Source organism: Rhinoraja longicauda, chromosome 9, assembly GCF_053455715.1.
Source record: "Rhinoraja longicauda isolate Sanriku21f chromosome 9, sRhiLon1.1, whole genome shotgun sequence".
Classification (NCBI taxonomy): Eukaryota; Metazoa; Chordata; class Chondrichthyes; order Rajiformes; family Arhynchobatidae; genus Rhinoraja; species Rhinoraja longicauda.
Window position 1 is genome coordinate 63,104,875 of NC_135961.1, and position 21,034 is coordinate 63,125,908.

Below are 21,034 nucleotides of genomic sequence, written 5' to 3' on the forward strand. Positions count from 1 at the left end.
CTTGTCCCTTATTTGGGAGTGAGATAGTTGACAACCCCTACTCCCATTCCCACACTGACCTTTCTGCCCTGGTCCTCCTCCATTGTCAGAGTGAGGCTCAGCACAAATTGGAGGAACAGCACCTCATATTTCGCTTGGGTAGCTTACACCCCAGCGGTATGAACATTGACTTCTCTAACTTCAAAGAACCCTTGCATCTCCTTCCACTCCAACCCTCCTCCTCCCTAGTCATCACACCGTCGCCCTGTTGAGTTCCACTGTCTGCATGACTCGTTATATTTGCCTTTCCCACAGCCAACAATGGACCATTGTGGGCTCCACCTTTCCTGGCTTTGCTTTGTTCTTTTGCATATTTCGTTTAGTTAATTTAGAGATACAGCGCGGAAACAGGCCCCCCGGGTCTGCGCCGACCAGCGATCCCCGCACATTAACACTATCCTACACACACTAGGGACATTTTTTTTAACATTTACCAAGCCAATTAACCTACAAACCTGCGTGTCTTTGGAGTGTGGGAGGAAACCGAAGATCTCGGAGAAAACCCACGCAGGTCACGGGGAGAACGTACAAACTCCGTACAGACGGCGCCCGTAGTCGGGATCGAACCCGGGTCTCCGGCGCTGCATTCGCTGTAAGGCAGCAACTCTACCGCTGCGCCACCCAATATCTTTCATTCATTTGTTCTCGGCATCTTTTCATCCCGCCCGTCCCCCTCTCCCCTGGCCCTCAGTCTGAAGAAGGGTCCTGACCCGAAACGTCACCTATCCACGTTCTCCAGAGATGCTGCCTGACCCGCTGAGTTACTCCAGCACTCTGTGAAACGTCACCTATCCACGTTCTCCAGAGATGCTGCCTGACCTGCTGAGTTACTCCAGCATTTTGTGCATATCTTCTTGAAAAAAATATTAAGTCACTTAAAACGACCATTTGAGTCTTGACTTGAAAATAGGACAAAGGAACTTCAAGTGCTCGGGTTAACAATCTAAAGGCACACAGCATATTTTCTAACCCAAATAATGTGCTTCGGAAAAATAGACACAGAGTGCTGGAGTAATTCAGCGGGTCAGGCAGCATCTCTGGAGAACATGGATAGGTGACGTTTCACAGAGTGCTGGAGTAACTCAGCGGGTCAATAGACAATAGACAATAGGTGCAGGAGTAGGCCATTCGGCCCCTCGAGCCAGCACCGCCATTCAATGCGATCATAGCTGATCATTCTCAATCAGTACCCCGTTCCTGCCTTCTCCCCATACTCCCTGACTCCGCTATCCTTAAGAGCTCTATCTAGCTCTCTCTTTAATGCATTCAGAGAACAGGCCTCCACTGCCTTCTGAGGCAGAGAATTCCACAGGCAGAGTTGTCTGAAGGGTCAGGCAGCATCTCTGGAGAACGTGGATAGATGACGTTTCACAGAGTGCTGGAGTAACTCAGCGGGTCAGGCACCATCTCTGGAGAACGTGGGCAGCTGAAGTCTGAAGAAGGGTCCTGACCCGAAACGTCACCTATCCGCGTTCTCCAGAGATGCTGCCTGACCCGCTGAGTTACTCCAGCACTCTGTGTCCTTTTGTGTAAAACCAGCATCTGCAGTTCCTTGCTCCTTAAAATCCAGCTGCTTAAAATCAGACTGTTCTTCCTGACAATGACCACAGTGTGGCGCTTTGCCTCAGCTGATGCCAATAACCCAGGCTGACTGCAAATTGCTATTTGGCCGCAGTGGTAGAGTTGCTGCCTCACGGCGCCAGAGACCCCGGTTCGATCCTGACCACGGGCGCTGTCTGTGCGGAGTTTGCACACTCTCCCCGTGTCCTACGTGGGTTTTCTCCGGGTGTTCCGGTTTCCTCCCGCACTCCAAAGACGTACGGGTTTGTCGGTTAATTGGCTTCGGTAAAATTGTAGACTGTCCCCAGCGTGTGTAGGATCGCCTGCACACCTTGAGAGTGTGGGAGGAAACTGGTGTACCGGAGAAAACCCACGCGGTCACGGGGAGGGATACGACGTGGCAACGGGTCCTTCGGCCCACCGAGTCCGTGCCGACAAACGATCACTGGTTCTATCCTACACTCTAGGGGGCAATTTACAGAGGCCGCTTAACCTACAAACCTGCACGTCTTAGGAGTGTGGGAGGAAACCGAAGCGCCCGGAGAAAACCCACGCAGGTCACGGGGAGAAAGTTCAAACTCCGGGCAGACAGCGCCCGTAGTCGTGATGGAACCCGCGCTGTGAGGCAGCAACTCTGGGATGTGGAATGTTTGGGATGTTGGCTATGCTTCCATGTGCAGAAGGCTTTCATAGAAACATAGAAAATAGGTGCAGGAGTAGGCCATTCGGCCCTTCGATCCTGCACCACCATTCAATATGATCATGGCTGATCATCCAGCTCAGTATCCCATACCTGCCTTCTCTCCATACCCCCTGATCCCTTTAGCCACAAGGGCCACATCTAACTCCCTCTTAAATATAGCCAATTAACTGGCCTCAACGACCTTCTGTGGCAGAGAATTCCACAGATTCACCACTCTCTGTGTGAAGAAATGTTTTCTCATCTCGGTCCTAAAAGACTTCCCCCTTATCCTTAAGCTGTGACCCCTGGTTCTGGACTCCCCCAACATCGGGAACAATCTTCCCGCATCTAGCCTCTCCAACCCCTTAAGAATTTTATATGTTTCAATAAGATCCCCCCTCAGTCTTCTAAATTCCAGCGAGTATAAGCCTAGTCTATCCAGTCTTTCTTCATATGAAAGTCCTGCCATCCCAGGGATTAATCTGGTGAACCTTCACTGTACTCCCTCCAAGGCTAGAATGTCTTTCCTCAGATTAGGAGACCAAAACTGTACACAATACTCCAGGTGCGGTCTCACCAATGCCCTGTACAACTGCAGCAGAACCTCCCTGCTCCTATACTCAAATCCTGCTTACTCTTCCTTAGTCAACGCTCTGCAGATATAACAAGCGCCAACTCAGCCGTATTTATCCCAAGGGAACGCGGGTGGACTCCTCCAACTACATGCCTCAGGTATTCTGGAATGCCGGATGTCACCTGGTGGCCCTGAACTTCCAGACCTTAGGTGAGTAGCACAACCTCCTGAGATTCTGACAGACACAACGCGGAAACAGGCCCTTCGGCCCACCGAGTCCGCACCGACCAGCGATCCCCGCGCACTAACGCTACCCTTGTATTCACTGGAGTTTAGATTTAGAGATACAGCGCAGAAACAGGCCCTTCGGCCCACTGGGTCCGCGCCGCCCAGCGACCCCTGCACACTAACACGATCCTACAATTTTTACATTTGCCCAGCCAATTAACTTACATATCTGTATGTCTTTGGAGTGTGGGAGGAAACCGAAGATCTCGGAGAAAACCCACGCAGGTCACGGGGAGAACGTACAAACTCCGTACAGACGGCGCCCGTAGTCAGGATCGAACCTGAGTCTCCGGCGCTGCATGCGCTGTAAGGCAGCAACTCTACCGCTGCGCCACCGTGCCGCCCTTTAGAAGGATGAGAGGGGATCTTATAGAAACATATAAAATTATAAAAGGGACTGGACAAGCTGGATGCTTGGGAAAAATGTTCCCAATGTTGGGCGAGTCCAGAACCAGGGGGCCACAGAATAAATTGGAAGCCATTTAAAACTGAGGTGAGAAGGAACTTTTTTAACCCAGAGAGTTGTGAATTTGTGGAATTCTCTGCCACAGAGGGCAGTGGAGGCCAAATCACTGGATGGATTTAAGAGAGAGTTAGATAGAGCTCTAGGGGCTAGTGGAATCAAGCGATATGGGGAGAAGGCAGGCACGGGTTACTGATTGTGGACGATCAGCCATGATCACAACGAATGGCGGTGCTGGCTCGAAGGGGACAATTTTTGCACATTTATACAAAGCCAATTAACCTCCAAACCTGTACGTCTTTGGAGTGTGGGGAGAAAACCAGAGAAAGCCCACGCAGTCAGTTTCAGGTTCAGTACATTGTCACTAGCACCGAGGTACAGTGAAAAGCGTTATCGCATTCATAAACGTTACGACAGGCTAGATCCTGCATGGCTTGTGTCTACAGACTGGGTACTAAAATGTCACTCACTCAAGTCCTGGGGTTGTGGAACGGTGGCGCAGCGGTAGAGTTGCTGCCTCACAGCGCCAGAGACCCAGGTTCGATCCCGACTACAGGTGCTGTCGGTATGGAGTTTTTAACATTTTCCCCGTGACCAGCATAGGTTTTCTCCGGGTGCTCCAGTTTCCTCCCACACTCCACTTTGGGCGGCACGGTGGCGCAGCGGTAGAGTTGCTGCCTTACAGCGAATGCAGCGCCGGAGACTCAGGTTCGATCCTGACTACGGGCGCCGTCTGTACGGAGTTTGTACGTTCTCCCCGTGACCTGCATGGGTTTTCTCCGAGATCTTCGGTTTCCTCCCACACTCCAAAGACGTACAGGTATGTAGGTTGGGTAAATGTAAAAATTGTCCCTAGTGGGTGTAGGATAGTGTTAATGTGCGGGGATCGCTGGGCGGCACGGACTCGGTGGGCCGAAGGGCCTGTTTCCGCGCCCTGTATCACTAAACAAAACTTTTGTTTTGAAAACGGACTAACAAGTTTGTCTCTGTTGTGAATGGTTTGCCCAGACCTGGCCATGCAGCTCAACATGGGGATGTTCGAACACAACGGCAAGAGCGGCTTCCGTCTGAAGCCAGAGTTCATGAGGAGGACGGACAAGCACTTTGACCCTTTTACCGAGAGCACGGTGGACGGGATCGTGGCCAACACCCTTTCAGTGAAGGTACAGTGGTGGGCGCGGCGGTAGAGTTGCTGCCTCACAGCGTCAGAGACACGGGTTCCATCCCGACCACGGGCGCTGTCTGTACGGAGTTTGTACGTTCTCCCCGTGACCTGCGTGGGTTTTCTCCGGGTGCTCTGGTTTCCTCCTGCACTCCAGAGAAGTACAGGTTTGTAGGCTAATTGGCTTCGGTAAAATTGTAAATTGTCCCAAGTGCGTCCCTACCCCGGCCACTCCCTCTTCTCCCCTCTCCCATCGGGCAAGAGGTACAGAAATGCAAAAACGCACATTTCCAGATTCAGGGACAGTTTCTTCCCGGCTGAGCCATCCCACCACAACCAGAGAGCAGTGCTGAACTACTATCCACCTCTTTGGTGACCCTCGGACTATCCTTGATCGGACTTTGCTGGCTTTACCTCGCACTAAACGTTATTCCCTTACCATGTATCTGTGCACTGTGAATGGCTCGATTGTAATCACGTATTGTCTTTCCGCTGACTGGTTAGCGCGCAACAAAAGCTTTTCACTGTACCCCGGTACACGTGACAATAAACAGAACTGAACCCTGTTCTCATGGTTGTTGTGTTTGGTTTACCTGAATTGCCTGGTGTGTTCCCTTATCCTGAACCAGTCTCGTTTCCCTTATCACTAACCAGTCTGAGGAAGGGTGTCGACCCAAAAGGTCACCCGTTCTTTCTCTCCAGAGATGCTGCCAGTCAATAGACAATAGACAATAGACAATAGGTGCAGGACGAGGACATTCAGCCCTTCGAGCCAGCACCACCATTCAATGTGATCATTCTCAATACCCCGTTCCTGCCTTCTCCCCATACCCCCTGATATTAATGATTTGGACGAGGGAATTGAATGCAACATCTCTAAGTTTGCGGATGACACGAAGCTGGGTGGCAGTGTTAGCTGCGAGGAGGATGCTAGGAGGCTGCAGAGTGACTTGGATAGATTAGGCGAGTGGGCAAATGCATGGCAGATGCAATATAATGTGGATAAATGTGAGGTTATCCACTTTGGCGGCAAGAACAGGAAAGCAGAGTATTACCTGAATGGTGACCGATTGGGAGAAGGGGAGATGCAACGTGACCTGGGTGTCATGGTGCACCATTCATTGAAAGCAAGCATGCAGGTGCAGCAGGCAGTGAAGAAAGCGAATGGTATGTTGGCATTCATAGCAAGAGGATTTGAGTTTAGGAGCAGGGAGGTTCTGCTGCAGTTGTACAGGGCCTTGGTGAGACCGCACCTGGAGTATTGTGTGCAGTTTTGGTCTCCTAACCTGAGGAAAGACGTTCTTGCCTTAGAGGGAGTACAGAGAAGGTTCACCAGATTGATCCCTGGGATGGCGGGACTTACATATGAGGAAAGACTAGATAGACTGAGCTTGTACTCGCTGGAATTTAGAAGACTGAGGGGGGATCTTATAGAAACATATAAAATTCTTAAGGGGTTGGAGAGGCTAGATGCGGGAAGATTGTTCCCGATGTTGGGGGAGTCCAGAACCAGGGGTCACAGCTTAAGGATAAGGGGGAAGTCTTTTAGGACCGAGATGAGAAAACATTTCTTCACACAGAGAGTGGTGAGTCTGTGGAATTCTCTGCCACAGAAGGTAGTTGAGGCCAGTTCATTGGCTATATTTAAGAGGGAGTTAGATGTGGCCCTTTTTGCTAAAGGGATCAGGGGGTATGGAGAGAAGGCAGGTACAGGCTACTGAGCTGAATGATCAGCCATGATCATATTGAATGGCGGTGCAGGCTCGAAGGGCCGAATGGCCTACTCCTGCACCTATTTTCTATGGTTCTATGTTTCTATGACTCCGCTATCCTTAAGAGCTCTATCTAGCTCTCTCTTGAATGCATTCAGAGAATTGGCCTCCACTGCCTTCTGAGGCAGAGAATTCCACAGATTTACAACTCTCTGACTGAAAAAGTTTTTCCTCATCTCCGTTCTAAATGGCCTACCCCTTATTCTTAAACTGTGGCCCCTGGTTCTGGACTCCCCCAACATTGGGAACATGTTTCCTGCCTCTAATGTGTCCAACCCTTTAATAATCTTATATGTTTTGATAAGATCCCCTCTCATCCTAAATTCCAGTGTATACAAGCCTAGTCGCTCCAGTCTTTCAACATATGACAGTCCCGCCATTCTGGGAATTAACCAAGTAAACCTACGCTGCACGTCCTCAATAGCAAGAATATCCTTCCTCAAATTTGGAGAACAAAACTGCACACAGTACTCCAGGTGCGGTCTCACTAGGGCCCTGTACAAGTGCAGAAGGACCTCTTTGCTCCTATACTCAACTCCTCTTGTTATGAAGGCCAACATTCCATTGGCTTTCTTCACTGCCTGCTGTACTTGCATGCTTCCTTTCAGTGACTGATGCACTAGGACACCCAGATCTCGTCGTACGTCCCCTTTTCCTAACTTGACACCATTCAGATAATAATCTGCCTTCCTATTCTTACCACCAAAGTGGATAACCTCACACTTATCCACATTAAACTGCATCTGCCATGCATCCGCCCACTCACACAACCTGTCCAAATCACCCTGCAACCTCATAGCATCTTCCTCACAGTTCACACTGCCACCCAGCTTTGTATCATCTGCAAATTTGCTAATGGTACTTTTAATCCCTTCATCCAAATCATTAATGTATATTGTAAATAGCTGCGGTCCCAGCACCGAGCCTTGCGGTACCCCACTAGTTACTGCCTGCCATTCTGAAAGGGACCCATTTATCCCCACTCTTTGCTGTGTTATTCCAGCGTTTTGTGATTTAGGAATCTTTGGAGTATTCCTAAAGTTGATCTCCAGGGGCGGTCTCTCTGGGACTCAGGGCAACCTGTGGTGAGAGTTCCAATGTGATGGGGTTGTTTTCTTCCCTTTCAGGTTCTCTCTGGTCAGTTCCTTTCTGATAAGAAGGTTGGGACGTACGTGGAGATAGACATGTTTGGACTACCGGTGGACACGAGACGGAAAGCTTTCAGGACGAAAACTTTGCAAAACGCGGTGAATCCGGTCTGGGAAGATGAGCCCATTGTGTTTAGGAAGGTTCGTACTGCGGTCTGTCGCTAAAGGTAAAATTTCAAAACGCAACGCGCAGATCGGGCCAAGACGATCAAGACTTATTTACGAGCGCCAAATGCAGTGATCACTGGGAACAATCTAGGAGATCGCGCCACGAGCAAAGATCCATCTTCTCCTTATAGACAGGTGCTCCTCAACTTACCTGAATTGCTTGGCGTGTTCCCTTATCCCGTACCAGTCTCGTTTCCCTTATCACTAACCAGTCTGATGTAGGGTGTCGACCCGAAACGTCACCCGTTCCTTCTCTCCAGAGATGCTGCCTGTCCCGCTGAGTTAAGTTATCCCGCTGAGTTATCCCGCTGAGTTATCCCGCTGAGTTAAGTTATCCCACTGAGTTATCCCGCTGAGTTAAGTTATCCCGCTGAGTTATCCCGCTGAGTTATCCCGCTTAGTTATCCCGCTTAGTTATCCTACTGAGTTATCCCGCTGAGTTATCCCGCTGAGTTAAGTTATCCCGCTGAGTTATCCCGCTGAGTTATCCCGCTGAGTTATCCCGCTGGGTTATCCCGCTGTTATCCCGCTGTTATCCCGCTGGGTTATCCTGCTGGGTTATCCCACTGAGTTATCCCACTGAGTTATCCCGCTGAGTTATCCCGCTGAGTTATCCCGCTGAGTTATCCCGCTGGGTTATCCCGCTGTTATCCCGCTGTTATCCCGCTGGGTTATCCCGCTGGGTTATCCCGCTGGGTTATCCCACTGAGTTATCCCGCTGGGTTATCCCGCTGGGTTATCCCGCTGGGTTATCCCACTGAGTTATCCCACTGAGTTATCCCGCTGAGTTATCCCGCTGTTATCCCGCTTAGTTATCCTACTGAGTTATCCCGCTGAGTTATCCCGCTGAGTTGTTATCCCGCTGAGTTATCCCGCTTAGTTATCCTACTGAGTTATCCCGCTTAGTTATCCTACTGAGTTATCCCGCTGAGTTATCCCGCTGAGTTAAGTTATCCCGCTGAGTTATCCCGCTGAGTTATCCCGCTGGGTTATCCCGCTGAGTTAAGTTATCCCGCTGAGTTATCCCGCTTAGTTATCCTACTGAGTTATCCCGCTGAGTTATCCCGCTGAGTTAAGTTATCCCGCTGAGTTATCCCGTTGAGTTATCCCGCTGAGTTAAGTTATCCCGCTGAGTTATCCCGCTGAGTTATCCTACTGAGTTATCCCGCTTAGTTATCCTACTGAGTTATCCCACTTAGTTATCCCGCTGAGTTATCCCGCTGGGTTATCCCGCTGGTTACGTTATCCCACTGAGTTATCCCGCTGAGTTATCCTACTGAGTTATCCCACTTAGTTATCCCGCTGAGTTATCCCGCTGGGTTATCCCGCTGGTTACGTTACCCTGCTGAGTTATCCCGCTGAGTTAAGATGGGGTTACGTTCCGAGAAACCCACTGGAAACCCCAAAATATCGTAAGTCGAAATGCATTGTAATGCACGCGATCACGCGGCCGGGAGCAAGCGGCGGTTCGCTACGGGTCGCCGCCATTTGCACCGTTGCCAAGTCGGAATATCGTAAGTCGAAGGCGGGGAGGACTTGTACTGAATTCTCCTTTGGCGTGTTGTTTACTGTGGCAGGCACCAAAGCATTTTTCCTTCTTCCGAATGGTCTCACAACAATTATAAATCATGCCCCTCCAAACGACACGATATTCCGGCATATCCTAATTCCACCCCATTACAGATAACGCTGCCAAACACTTTAACCCCCCTCCTCCCCCCCCCCCCCCACCCCTCTCCCATTCCCACTCTGACCTTTCTGTCCTGGGCCTCCTCCACTGTCAGAGTGAGGCCCAGCGCAAATTTGGAGGAACAGCACCTCATATTTCACTTGGGCAGCTTACACCCCAGCGTTATGAACATTGACTTCTCCAACTTCAAAGTAACCCTTGCTTTCCCTCCCTCTCTCTCCATCCCCTCCCCTTCCCAGTTCTCCGACCAGTCTGACCGTCTCCGACTACATTCTATCTCTGTTTGCTTTGTTGTTACCTTCTCCCGGCTAACAATGATCTATTCTACATGTCCCTGGATCTCCACCCCCTTTGGCCTGCTTTCACACCTAGTGCTTCCTTATCTCTGTATCTCCCTCTCCCCTGACTCTCAGTCTGAAGAAGGCTCTCGACCCGAAGCGTCGCCCATTCCTTCTCTCCAGAGATGCTGCCTGACCCGCTGAGTTACTCCAGCATTTTGTGTCCATCTACAGATAAGAACATGTCCTGTTACCCTTTCCACCTTATTTTATTGCTTTCTGATTTGTCCTTTGAACAGAATCTGACTGCAGCAGACTGCATATCAGTTACCCATATTCAGTTTCAACCTTTAAAGCACAGAATTATTATAACACGCGAGGAGGACCTTAAACATTTTTAAACACTCTGCCCGTCCCTACCCTTGCTGTGCTCTTGAAGCTTTGCAATTTATGTTTGCAATCTGCTGGCGTTCAGCAGTATTGGTTACCCGACTACAACAAAGATGCCAGTCAGTTTCGTTTACAGATACAGCATGTAGAAAGACCCTTCTGCCCATCCAGTCCATGCCGATGCAGGGAACATGTTCCCAATGTTGGGGGAGTCCAGGACCAGGGGCCACAGTTTAAGAATAATAGGCAATAGACAATAGACAATAGACGCAGGAGGAGCCCATTCGGCCCTTCGAGCCAGCACCGCCATTCAATGTGGTTATGGCTGATCATCCACAATCAGTACCCCGTTCCTGCCTTCTCCCCATACCCCCTGACTCCGCTATCCTTAAGAGCTCTATCCAGCTCTCTCTTGAATGCATTCAGAGAATGGCCTCCACTGCCTTCTGAGGCAGAGAATTCCACAGATTCACAACTCTCTGACTGAAAAGGTTTTTCCTCATCTCCGTTCTAAATGGCCTACCCCTTATTCTTAATCTGTGGCCCCTTGTTCTGGTCTCCCCCAACATTGGGAACATGTTTCCTGCCTCTAACGTGTGCAACCCCTTAATAATCTTATACGTTTCGATAAGATCCCCTCTCATCCTTCTAAATTCCAGTGTATACAAGCCTAGTCGCTCCAGTCTTTCAACATACGACAGTCCCGCCATTCCGGGAATTAACCTAGTAAACCTACGCTGCACACCCTCTATAGCAAGAATATCCTTCCTCAAATTTGGAGACCAAAACTGCACACAGTACTCCAGGTGCGGTCTCACTAGGGCCCTGTACAACTGCAGAAGGACCTCTTTGCTCCTATACTCAACTCCTCTTGTTATGAAGGCCAACATTCCATTGGCTTTCTTCACTGCCTGCTGTACCTGCATGCTTCCTTTCAGTGACTGATGCACTAGGACACCCAGATCTCGTTGTACGTTCCCTTTTCCTAACTTGACACCATTCAGATAATACTCTGCCTTCCTATTCGGAACGGGTGACATTTTAGGTCGTGAGTTAGTTTAGTTTATTGTCACGTGTGCCGAGGTACAGTGAAAAGGTTTTGTTGCGCGCTAACCAGTCAGCGGAAAGACAATACATGATTACAATCGAGCCATTCGCAGTGTACAGATACATGATAACGGAATAACGTTTAGTGCAAGGTAAAGCCAGTAAAGTCCGATCAAGGATAGTCCGAGGGTCACCAATGAGGCAGATAGTAGTTCAGCACTGCTCTCTGGTTGTGGTGGGATGGTTCAGTTGCCTGATAACAGCTGGGAGGAAACTGCCCCTGAATCTGGAGGTGTGTGTTTTCACACCTATACCTTTTGCCCGATGGGAGAGGGGAGAAGAGGGAGTGGCCGGGGTGCGACTCAAGTGTAGGAAGTAACTGCAGATGCTGGTTTACACCGAAGGTAGACCCAAAATGCTGGAGTAACTCAGTGGGACAGGCAGCATCTCTGGAGAGAAGGAATGGGTGACGTTTTGGGTCGAGACCCTTCTTCAGACGTGAAGCATGTGTCATATACCACAGCTGATGACGTGTAAACTCCACACAGACAACGCCCGAGATCAGGATTGAAGCTGGGACTCTGGTGCTTCGAGTAGATCCCTCTCAACCCAATGCTCCTGCCTTCTTCCCTTAACCTTTGAGGCCCTGACTCACCATCAGTCTCTGCTTCAAAGGGAATACAAGGAAATCTCCAAACACATGCAACTTATGGAGTGTAGGCCAAGTACACAGAGGTATCTTTCTGCAAGTTTGCATCCTCATTTCTTCTTGATAGTAAGAATATGCTGGCATTGCAGAGGGTCCAGGGGAGATTTACGAGAATGATCCCAGGGATGATTGAGTTAACCTACGATGAGCGTTTGTTGTCACTGGGCCTGTAACTCGCTGGAGTTTAGAAGAATGAGGGGGGGACCTCATTGAAACTTACCGAATAACGAAAGGCCTGGATAGAGCGGATGTGGAGAGGATGTTTCCACTAGTGGCAGAGTCCGGGACCACAGGGCACTGTCTCAGAATTTCTCGACGTTCCTTTCGGAAGTTGAGGAGGAATTTCTTTAGTCAGAGGGTGGTGAATAGACTTTAGACAATAGACAATAGGTGCAGGGGGAGGCCATTCGGCCCTTCGAGCCAGCACCGCCATTCAATGTGATCATGGCTGATCGTTCTCAATCAGTACCCCGTTCCTGCCTTCTCCCCGTACCCCCTGACTCCGCTATCCTTAAGAGCTCTATCTAGCTCTCTCTTGAATGCGTTCAGAGAATTGGCCTCCACTTCCAATCACATGGCCCCTGTTGTCCTCGAATCTGTGGAATTCACATCTGCGGAAAAGAGGTATCCAAAATAAGCAAAGATGAATCAAGAAGATGCAAGCCAAAGGAAAACTATTTAAATTCCTGGTGGCTTTTTTTTTAATCAACATCTTCCCACGTACTGGTGACATGCGAGTCTTGGCTTGCTTGAGCGAGATTTTGAAAGATTCCGGTTTTGGCATCAAGGGGATTGGGGGAAGATGTTGCACATTCCACAAGCTTCCAATTGAAGTCCCAGCTTGTTTTGTTACAAATACCTTTGGGAGAGAAGCGAGCGATACCGAACTTCTAAATTCACTGGGGTGGAACGCTCCCCAAGACAGACGTAAAGCCCACCTGTTTGACCTGTTTTTACAAAATGTTAAACGGTCAGCTCGACGTAGATTACCACGTCTACACCAAACCCAAAGCTATCAGGGGTAGACGAGGGCATTCGATTCAATTTGAGATACCAGCTATCAAGACAGATGTGTATAGCAATCCTTTCTTCCCTCGCACAATTAAAGCATGGAATAGTCTTCACCCTACTGTAGTTCCTCAACCAGACGCAACTAAACTTAAGGTAGCTCTCCTTCTCCAAGAAGCCCTTCTTGCTTAAGTCCATACTCCGCCACCTCCAGTTTAAATTCCATTTGGAATATTTTGGAGGACCAAGAACCAAGAACCAGGAACCAAACTCAGACTATCAAGGCACATCGTGCTCCAGACGGGCGATCTTTTGAGCCACAGGGAAAAACTAAAACATGCCATTGGATCTGCCTTCTGATAACAGCGAATAATCGTTTATAAAAAGGTCAGGCGACACAAAGCTTCAGGTGGGGAGACACAATGAAAATAGTTCCAACTTACCCTTTTGATCGACTGCACCACCTCATGTATGTAAGATCTAATAATCTCTGTCTTCTCCCTGCAACAAGACATAAATTAGTCGCATCTTTCCAGTTAGATACGGAATAAATTTGCGTTTGATACCAGTATATTATTGTCACGTGTAAGATGCAGTAAAGTCATAGAGTCATAGATTGATACAGTGTGGAAACAGGCCCTTCGGCCCAACTCGCCCACACCGGCCAACAATGTCCCAGCTACACTAGTCCCACCTGCCCGCGTTTGGTCCATATCCCTCCAAACCTGTCCTGTCCACGTACCTGTCTCACTGTTTCTTAAACATTGGGATAGTCCCAGCCTCAACTACCTCCTCCGGCAGCTCGTTCCATTCTCCCACCACCCTCTGTGTGAAAAAGTTACCCCTCAGATTCCTATTGAATCTTTTCCCCTTCACCTTGAACCCATGTCCTCTGGTCCCCGATTCCCCTACTCTGGGCAAGAGACTCTGTGTGCATCTACCCGATCTGTTCCTCTCGTGCGGGAAGATGCAGGAATCTTGAGCAAAACCACAAAGTGCTGGAGGAATTCGGTGGGTCAGGCTGAAATCGCGGATGGAATGGACAGGTGACGTTTCGGGTCGGGACCTTTCTTCAGGCTGTTCCAGTTACAGTTCAGTTAATTGTCACGTGTACCGGGGTACAGTGAAAAGCTTTTGTTGCGTGCTAACCAGTCAGCGGAAAGACAATACACGATTACAATCGAGCCGTCCACAGTGTACAGATACATGATAAGGGAATACCGTTTAGTGCAAGGTAAAGCCTGCAAAGTCCGATCAAGGATAGACCGAAGGTCACCAAAGAGGTAGTTAGTAGTTTAGCACTGCTCTCTGGTTGTAGTGGGATGGTTCAGTTGCCTGATAACAGCTGGGAAGAAACTGCCCCCGAATCTGGAGGTGTGCGTTTTCACACTTCTGTACCTTTTGCCCGATGGGAGAGGGGAGAAGAGGGAGTGGCCGGTGTGAGGCTCGTGTGTCGGAAGGAACTGCAGATGCTGGTTTACACCAAAGATATACTGAAAAAGCTGGAGTAACTCAGCGGGACAGGCAGCATCTCTGGAGAGAAGGAATGGGCGACGTTTCGTGTCGAGACCCTTCTTCAGACCCTGCAGATGCTGGTTCATCCTTGATTATGCTGCTGGCCTTGCCGAGGCAGCGTGAGGAGTCTTGTTGAATGATTTGAGTCAAGTCAATAATGGGCTCGCACTTTAGCCCCAATCAACCATTCTGTGGAAGCGTTTGATCAATGGAAGCCTGAAATCTGAAACGGAATCAGCATGTGGGCAGTCGCTGTGGAGATAGAAACACATTTGGCAAGGCTGGTGGATGGGGTTGTGCAGAAGGTCTTCTGACATGCCAGCCCTCACCAGAACAACCCAGTCGTATGAATATTGATTTCTCTCCTTTCATGTAATTTACTTCCCACTCTCTCCATCCCTCCATCGTTGTCACCCTGCCAGTTTGTAACCCCCCCCCCCCTCCCCTCGTTATCAAAGGTATTTATTCACAAAATGCTGGAGTAACTCAGCGGGTCAGGCAGCGTCTCTGGAGAGAAGGGATGGGTGACGTTTCGGGTCGAGACCCTTCTTCAGACTGTTACACCCCCTCGTTATCACCTCCTCTAGGCAGGCAACAATGGACCATTGTGGGCTCCTTGGCCTTCGGTGCCGTCTCCGATTGGTTCTGCACCTTTTCCATGGGCAACAGGTGTGAAAAGGGTCTCGACCCGAAACGTCACCCATTCCTTCTCTCCCGAGATGCTGCCTGACCTGCTGAGTTGAGTCTGAAGAAGGGTCTCGACCCGAAACGCCACCCATTCCTTCTCTCCCGAGATGCTGCCTGACCTGCTGAGTTGAGTCTGAAGAAGGGTCTCGACCCGAAACGTCACCCATTCCTTCTCTCCCGAGATGCTGCCTGACCCCGCTGAGTTACTCCAGCATTTCTTGTCCACCTTCGATTTTAACCAGCGTCTGCAGTTTTTTTTCCCTACAGTTTCTTCCCAGCTGTTATCAGGTGACTAAACCGTCCTGTCTCCAAAGACAGACACAAAATGCTGGCGTGACTCGGTGGGTCAGTCAGCATTTCTGTCATCGTTGCTGGCTCTGATTTTGTTTCTGTCCCTTTTCACATCTCTAGTTTCCCTCTCCCTCCGACTCTCAGTCTGAGGAAGGGTCTCGACCCGAAACGTCACCCATTCCTCCTCTCCAGGGATGCTGCCTGACCTGCTGAGTCACTCCAGCACTTTGTGTCTATCCTCGGTGTAAACCGGCATCTGCAGTTCCTTCCTGCTGCGCTCCGAGTCTTTGTTTTGTTTCCCTCTGTCCTCCACAGGGCCCGGGGAAGGGCACAGCACTTGGCCACAGTTAGTTCAGAAGTGCCGGCGTGGTTGATTAACGGGCTCACCAGCGCGGGGAGCTGTGTCGGCATTTGTCTCGAGCCGTTGAGCTGGAACATGGCAGGCCTGCTGATTCGTCTCGGCTCCCGTTCATCCCTGGGCCAATGTCAGCAGCTCCTCGTGCCCCCTGTCTGTCCTCGTTGTGCTCCCATCTCCGCACCACGGGCAGCAATCATCCAAAACAAGGTGACCCTCGCACTCCACTCCGCTCACTTACAGGGAGGAGGCAGGAGAACGGGGAGAGACACCGCAGATGGGCCAGGATTGAATGGGGTGTACACTTGATGGGCCGAATGGCCGAATTCTACTCCTGTCACTTATGACCTCACACCAAGTCCTACCATCCTGTGCCCTCAGCTATCCGCCCACATTGACCAGCGCCTCATATTTCGCTTGGGCAGCTTACACCCCAACATTGACTTATCTAACCTCAAGTAACCCTTGCTTTCCCTCTCTCTCCATCCCTCCCACCCCCCTTCCCAGTTCTCCGACCAGACTGACTGTCCCGGTTACGTTTTATCTCTTCTTTGCTTTGTTGTTACCTTCTCCCGGCTAACGATGATCTTTTCCACAGTTTCCCTGATCGACATCTCCTTTGTCTTGTTTTTTACACCTTACACTTCCTTATCTCTGTGTCTCCCTCTCCCCTGACTCTCGGCCTGAAGAAGGGTCTCGACGTGAAACGTCGCCCATTCCTTCTCTCCAGAGAAGCTGCCCGTCCCGCTGATTTGCTCCAGCATTTTGTGTCTACGTTTGGCCCTCAAACGTCGAGCTATTGTACCTGTCTCACTGTTTCTTAAATGTTGGGATAGTCCCAGCCTCAACTACCTCCTCCGGCAGCTCGTTCCATACACCCACCACCCTCTGTGTGAAAAAGTTACCCCTCAGACTCCTATTGAATCTTTTCCCCTTCACCTTGAACCTATGTCCTCTGGTCCTCGATTCCCCTGCCCTGGGCAACAGACTGTGTGCATCTACCCGATCTGTTCCTCTCGTGGCCCTCAAATAGAGCTATTGCCTCATGGAGCGAGAGACCCGGGTTCGATCCCGACTACGGGTGCTGTCTGTACGGAGTTTGTACGTTCTCCCCGTGACCTGCCTGGGTTTTCTCCACGATAGAAACATAGAAAATAGGTGCACTTCGAGCCGGCACCGCCATTCAATATGATTCAATATGATCGCGGCTGATCATCCACAATCAGTACCCCGTTCCTGCTTTCTCCCCATATCTCTTGATTCCGTTAGCCCTAAGAGCTAAATCTAACTCTCTCTTGAAAGCATCCGGTGAATCGGCCTCCGCTGTCTTCTGTGGCAGAGAATTCCACAGGTTCACAACTCTGCGCGAAAAAGTTTTTCCTCATCTCAGTCCTAAATGGCCTACCCCTTATTCTTAAACTGTGACCCCTGGTTCTGGACTCCCCCAACATCGAGAACATTTTTCATGCCCTTATGAGGAATGGCACGGTGGCGCAGCGGTAGAGTTGCTGCCTTACGGCGTGAGAGACCCAGGTTCGATCCCGACTGCGGGCGCTGTCTGTACGGAGTTTGTACGTTCTCCCCGTGACCTGCGTGGGTTTTCTCCGAGATCTTTGTTTTCCTCCCACACTTCAAAGAAGTGCAGGTTTGTAGGTTAATTGGCTTGGTATAAATGTAAATTGTCCAGTTACTGTTTATTTTTTTGTCACGTGTACTGAGGTACAGTGAAACGTTTTTGTTGCGCCCCCTAGTGTGTGTAGGATAATGTTAATGTGCGGGGATCGGTGGTCGGCGCGGACTCGGTGGGCCGAAGGGCCTGTTTCCGCGCTGTATCTCTAAACTAAACATGTAGGAAGGAACTGCAGATGCTGGTTTAACCCGAAGTTAGACACAAAATGCTGGAGTAACTCAGCGAGACAGGCAGCGTCTCTAGAGACAAGGAATGGGTGATATTTTGGGTCGAGACCCTTCTTCAGACTGATGTCAGGGGAGAGGGAGATACATCGAAAAGGAGGTGTAAGGTGTGAAAATGGGTCAAAGGGAATGGAGATCTAGGTGGGCAAGTGTGGGCAAGCTGGGCTGAAGGGCCTGTCTCCACAACGTATGACTCTATGCCTCCATGACATTTCAGGTGGTGCTGCCATCATTGTCTTCCTTGAGGATCTCTGTCTATGAAGAAGGCGGCAAATTCATCGGCCACAGAATACTGCCCGTGCAAGCCATCCGTCCAGGTAAAACCGATATACGTGTGAGTGAACGAATGAATAGAGAAAGGCCTGGATAGAGTGGATGTGGAGAGGATGGTTCTACAGGTGGGAGAGTCTAGGACCAGAGGGCACAGCCTCAGAATTAAAAGACATTCAGGATTCAGGATATCTTTATTTGTCATCCAAAAAACAAGTTTTTTTAACGAGATTTCATCACCCACAGTCCAACAATAAGAGCAATAAAATAAGCAAATTACACAACCCCAACCAACACAAAACACACAAAAAAAAAGAGACATCCATCACAGTGAGTCTCCTCCAGTCACTTCCTCACTGTGATGGAAGGCCACAATGTCTTTTCTCTTCCCCCGCCGTCTTCTCCCGCGGTCAGGCTGTTGAAGTTGCCACGTTCCAGGCCGCGCCGGACGGTGAGAGGTCCGCAGCAGGCCAACCCAAGCCCCGCGATCCGGGGCGGGCGAAGACGCTGCCGCTTCACGTCGGGGCGGTCGTGGCTCCCGACATTGAAGCCCCCGCCGGGCAGAGAAAAATCCTTTGGTGAAGGAGATGAGGGAGGAACTTCTTCAGTCAGAGGGTGGTGAATCTGTGGAATTCTTTGCCACAGGAGGCTGTGGAGGCCAAGTCAGTGGATATTTTGAAGGTAGAGATAGATAGATTCTAGATCAATTTCGGGTGTCAGAGGTTATGGGGAGAAGGCAGGAGAATGGGATTGAAAGGGAGAGATCGATCAGCCATGATCGAATGGCAGAGTAGACGATGCGCCAAATGGCCTAATTCTGCACATGCGTTATGAACATATGAATGAATGAATGAATGAATGAATGAATGAATGAATGAATGAATGAATGAATGAGTGGATGAATGGATGACACTTCATTGTCATATGTACCGAGGTACTGTGAAAGGCTTTGCTTTGCAGACAACCTAGGTAGTACACGTGTTATCTCGTGTCTGGTGCCGACAGAGTTACGAAAGTACCGAACTGCCCTACCTACTGCCTGCCGCCGCACATGGCAGCAAACCTATCCTCCCCACCCCTCCCCCATTCACTCTCGGTGCCCCCCTCCCTCCCTCCCTCCCCTCCGACCCCCCCTTTGTTCCGGTAGTCATAGAGTCACAGAGTGACACAGTGTGGAAACAGGCCCTTCGGCCCAACTCGCCCACATGGCCAACATGTCCAATCTACACTAGTCCCACCTGCCCACATTTGGTTCATGTCTCTCCAAACCTGCCCTATCCACGTACCTGTCTAACTGTTTGTTAAACGTTGGGATAGTCCCTGCCTCAACTACCTCCTGTTGGCAGCTTGTTCCATACACCCACCGCCCTCTGTGTGTAGTTCCTCCCCAATCTCCTTCCAAAAGGAATGTCTTTTAATTCTGAGGCTGTGTCCTCTGATCCTAGACTCTCCCACCTGTAGAACCATCCTCTCCACGTCCACTCTATCCAAGCCTTTCACTATTCATTCATTCACTCTCCGCGTCCCCTCTACCCCCCCCCCCCCCCCCCCCACCCCAGCCCCTACCCTCCCCCCCCGGCCAGGTCCCCTTTCATTCTCCGACATTCCTCCTCGCTCTCCGACGTGCTCCCATCTCCACATCGCTCACCCTCTCCTCCTGCCCTCTCAGCGTTTGTTTCTCCCCCTGACCCTGGTCGTCTGAAACGTTGCAGGTTACCGCTACATCTGCCTGAGGAACGAACGGAACCAGCCGCTGATGCTCCCCGCAATCTTCGTCTACCTCGAGGTTAAGGATTATGTCCCCGACACCTTTGCAGGTAAAGGCGGCCGGCTTACCTCTGCTCGGTCTTTCTGTAAGCTGAATCTCGCGGGGAATATGGGCGCGGCGGTAGAGTTGCCGCCTCACAGCGGCAGAGACCCGGGTGCGATCCCGACTGCGGGTGCTGCCTGTACGGAGTTATCATCATATATATACAGCCGGAAACAGGCCTTTTCGGCCCTCCAAGTCCGTGCCGCCCAGCGATCCCCGCACATTAACACTATCCTACACCCACTAGGGACAATTTTTACATTTACCCAGCCAATTAACCTACATACCTGTACGTCTTTGGAGTGTGGGAGGAAACCGAAGATCTCGGAGAAAACCCACGCAGGTCACGGGGAGAACGTACAAACTCCTTACAGTGCAGCACCCGTAGTCAGGATCGAACCTGAGTCTCCGGCGCTGCATTCGCTGTAAAGCAGCAACTCTACCGCTGCGCTACCGTGCCGCCCCGTACGTTCTCCCCGTGGCCTGCGTGGGCTTTCTCCCTCAACTTAATCATTTTAAGAGAGGGACATTTTAACAGTGGTGCCTGGTATTAAGATGGAGGCAAGAAATGGCTGTATCCTAAAACAAAAGAATAAAGGGGAGGTTGTTTAAAACTGAGTGGGAAAATAACTGCAGATGCTGGTACAAATCGAAGGTATCACAAAATGCTCAGCGGGTCAGGCAGCATCTAGGAGGGAGGGAATGGGTGACGTCTCGGGTCGAGACCCTTCTTCAGACATTTAAAACTGAGGTGAGAATAAACGTTTTCTCCCAGAGAGTTGTGAATTTGTGGAATTCTCTGCCACAGAGGGCAGTGGAGGCCAATTCGCTGGATGAATTTAAAAGAGAGTTAGATCGAGCTCTAGGGGCTAGCGGATTCAAGGGATATGGGGAGAAGGCAGGCACGGGTTACTGATTGTGGATGATCAGCCATGATCAGAATGAATGGCGGTGCTGGCTCAAAGGGCCAAATTGCCTCCTCCTGCACCTATTTTCTATGTTTCTAAAAAGAGTTAGCCAAAATAAGCAAAGATTAATCTAGAAGATGCAAGCCAAATGAAAACTGGCTTAAATTAACTAGGTTAACTTGGTATAATTGTAAATTATCTGTAGTGTGTGTGTAGGATAGTGTTCGTGTGCAGGGATCACTGGTCAGTGCGGACTCGATGGGCCGAAGGGCCTGTTTCTGCGCTGTATCTCTAAACTAAACTAAT

General features: G+C 50.2%; 1 protein-coding gene across 1 annotated transcript in view; it reads left to right on the top strand.

Moving 5' to 3' along the window:
* Positions 1-21,034, top strand: part of plcb1 (phospholipase C beta 1) — a 641,072-nt gene that overhangs the window by 513,419 nt on the left and 106,619 nt on the right. The window contains exons 19-23 of the mRNA XM_078405993.1: positions 2,941-3,065; positions 4,615-4,769; positions 7,668-7,829; positions 17,958-18,057; positions 19,723-19,827. Of these exons, the coding sequence (XP_078262119.1) occupies positions 2,941-3,065; positions 4,615-4,769; positions 7,668-7,829; positions 17,958-18,057; positions 19,723-19,827 (647 nt within the window). The remainder of the gene's footprint in view (positions 1-2,940; positions 3,066-4,614; positions 4,770-7,667; positions 7,830-17,957; positions 18,058-19,722; positions 19,828-21,034) is intronic.